The sequence below is a fragment of the Sinocyclocheilus anshuiensis genome, unplaced genomic scaffold, assembly GCF_001515605.1.
Source record: "Sinocyclocheilus anshuiensis isolate Anshui unplaced genomic scaffold, SAMN03320099.WGS_v1.1 scaffold1386, whole genome shotgun sequence".
Taxonomy (NCBI): Eukaryota; Metazoa; Chordata; class Actinopteri; order Cypriniformes; family Cyprinidae; genus Sinocyclocheilus; species Sinocyclocheilus anshuiensis.
The window spans coordinates 247,120-249,237 of record NW_015555701.1 but is presented as its reverse complement, the minus strand read 5'-3'; the positions used below and the strand labels follow the sequence as shown (position 1 = coordinate 249,237).

The 2,118-nt window shown below is 40.1% G+C and overlaps 1 protein-coding gene across 1 annotated transcript in view; it reads right to left on the bottom strand.

Annotated features, from left to right (window-relative positions):
- Positions 1–1,549: 1,549 nt before the first annotated feature.
- The window catches only part of LOC107671630 (proteasome assembly chaperone 1), a 4,049-nt gene continuing 3,480 nt past the window's right edge, over positions 1,550–2,118 (bottom strand). Inside the window, exons 6-7 of the mRNA XM_016464539.1 lie at positions 1,756–1,877; positions 1,550–1,682 (exon numbers count right to left, since the gene is read on the bottom strand). Of these exons, the coding sequence (XP_016320025.1) occupies positions 1,605–1,682; positions 1,756–1,877 (200 nt within the window). The 3' untranslated portion in view covers positions 1,550–1,604. The remainder of the gene's footprint in view (positions 1,683–1,755; positions 1,878–2,118) is intronic.

The following is a 2,118-nucleotide window of genomic DNA, read 5'->3' as shown; positions in this document are numbered from 1 at the left end:
TGTGCGAGTGTGTGTGTGTGTGTGTGTGTGTGTGTGTGAGCGAGTAATTGTGTGTGTGTGTGAGCGAGTGATTGTGTGTGTGTGAGCGAGTGATTGTGTGTGTGTGAGCGAGTGATTGTGTGTGTGTGAGCGAGTGATTGTGTGTGTGTGAGCGAGTGATTGTGTGTGTGTGAGCGAGTGATTGTGTGTGTGTGAGCGAGTGATTGTGTGTGTGTGAGCGAGTGATTGTGTGTGTGTGAGCGAGTGATTGTGTGTGTGTGAGCGAGTGATTGTGTGTGTGTGTGTGTGTGTGTGTGAGCGAGTAATTGTGTGTGTGTGTGAGCGAGTGATTGTGGTGTGTGTGAGCGAGTGATTGTGTTTGTGTGTGTGAGCGAGTGACTGTGTGTGTGTGTGAGCGAGTGTGTGACCAAATGTCCCCACAAGGATAGTGCAACCTGAAATTTTTTACATTGTGGGGACCCCACAAGGGAAAAAATTATTAAAAATAGTAAATGATGTTTATCTGACTGGTTTTCTTTGAGGGGTAAGTTTAGGGTTAGGGGATAGAAAATATTGTTTGGTCAGTATAAAAGTAAGTCTATGGAAAGTCCCACAATTCACAGAAACAAACGTGTGTGTGTGTTGGAGGCGCTTCATTAGCAGCGCGGCAGGTCGTGGGAAGATCTGAGATCTTTGACAGGGACACACTGTGAGATTCTCACCACTCCCTCTGAAAATCTTCACACTCGCACACAACATAACATACATTCACGCTGATTCACGCTAACGTTATGAAGCGTCTGTGAATTAGCAAACCAGGAAAAGTTTTGAATGATGGAATTGTGCACATGAATATTTAAACAACTTTCATTGAGCTTTCCCTGCTTTTGTTCAAATATTGTTCAAATGTTTTGTTGCGTGTGTTTATTAGAGTGGTAAATATAATATAACTCAGTCCTTAATTTAATTTAAAATTTTATCAAAATTATTATAAAATATCCCTATAAATTATGAAATAAGAAATGACACCAAAAACTATAATGATTTAAATGTTAATAACAACATTCCCAAATATCTATATTTAAACTGCTTTCGTTGAGGTTTCATTGCTTTTACTGAAATGTAATATTTTCTCAACTACAATCCAGTCCATTTCTCAATAGAAAATGATCATTTAGTTTTAAAAATAATAAAACACTCCTATAATAATAAATAAATGATATTATATTTTGTAATAAAATGGCAAGTATCTGTCTTTACTTTCGTTTGAGGTTTCACTGCTTTTGTTCACATATAATATTTGCTAAAGGTCCTTTTTAATATAAAATTATCGATTTTTCTTAAAAATATAATAAATATTCCTATGACAAATTATGTAATAATAAATGGCAAAATACAATGATTTAAATATTTTTATAATAAAATAGCCAAGAATATATCAGTTTCAGTTTTATTTCAGCAGAACTTGACCTACTGTTTCTTGTAATTGATGGTTGTGGCGCCACCTCGTGTCCAAACTCAGAAACACAATTCACTTAAACTAAATAAAGACATTCACATCACACCAACATAAAACAACATCACATCTTTAATGCAACAATGCAAACCAGAGTACAGTGCTTTCTTCACGTGTAGAGGTTGCTCTGAAGCTCGCTGCCTCGCGTGATCTTCTGCAGCACGTCTGCGCTGGGAGTCGGATCCAGCTGGAATCAAGAGAGACAGAGACTGAGTCCCGCGAGACGAGAAGCAGAGAAGCTCAGAGAAGCTCACACTCACCTTCAGCACTGCGCTCACCGCCGCTCTGTACGTCTGCATGCTGAGAGAGTCCGGCTGCAGAACATCACTGTAGCACTGATAGAGAACAGCTGCGATCCGTTGAACCTGACAGTGACTGAGCACTGCACACACACACACACACACACACACGCAGAGAGATACACACACACACACACATGCGCACACACAAGCACGCACGCACGCACACACACACGCGCGCACACACAAAACATAGATACACGCACACTCACACACACAGATACACACACACACACAGATACAAACACACACACAGATACAGATACACACACACACACACACACATACACACACACACACACACACACACACACACACACACAC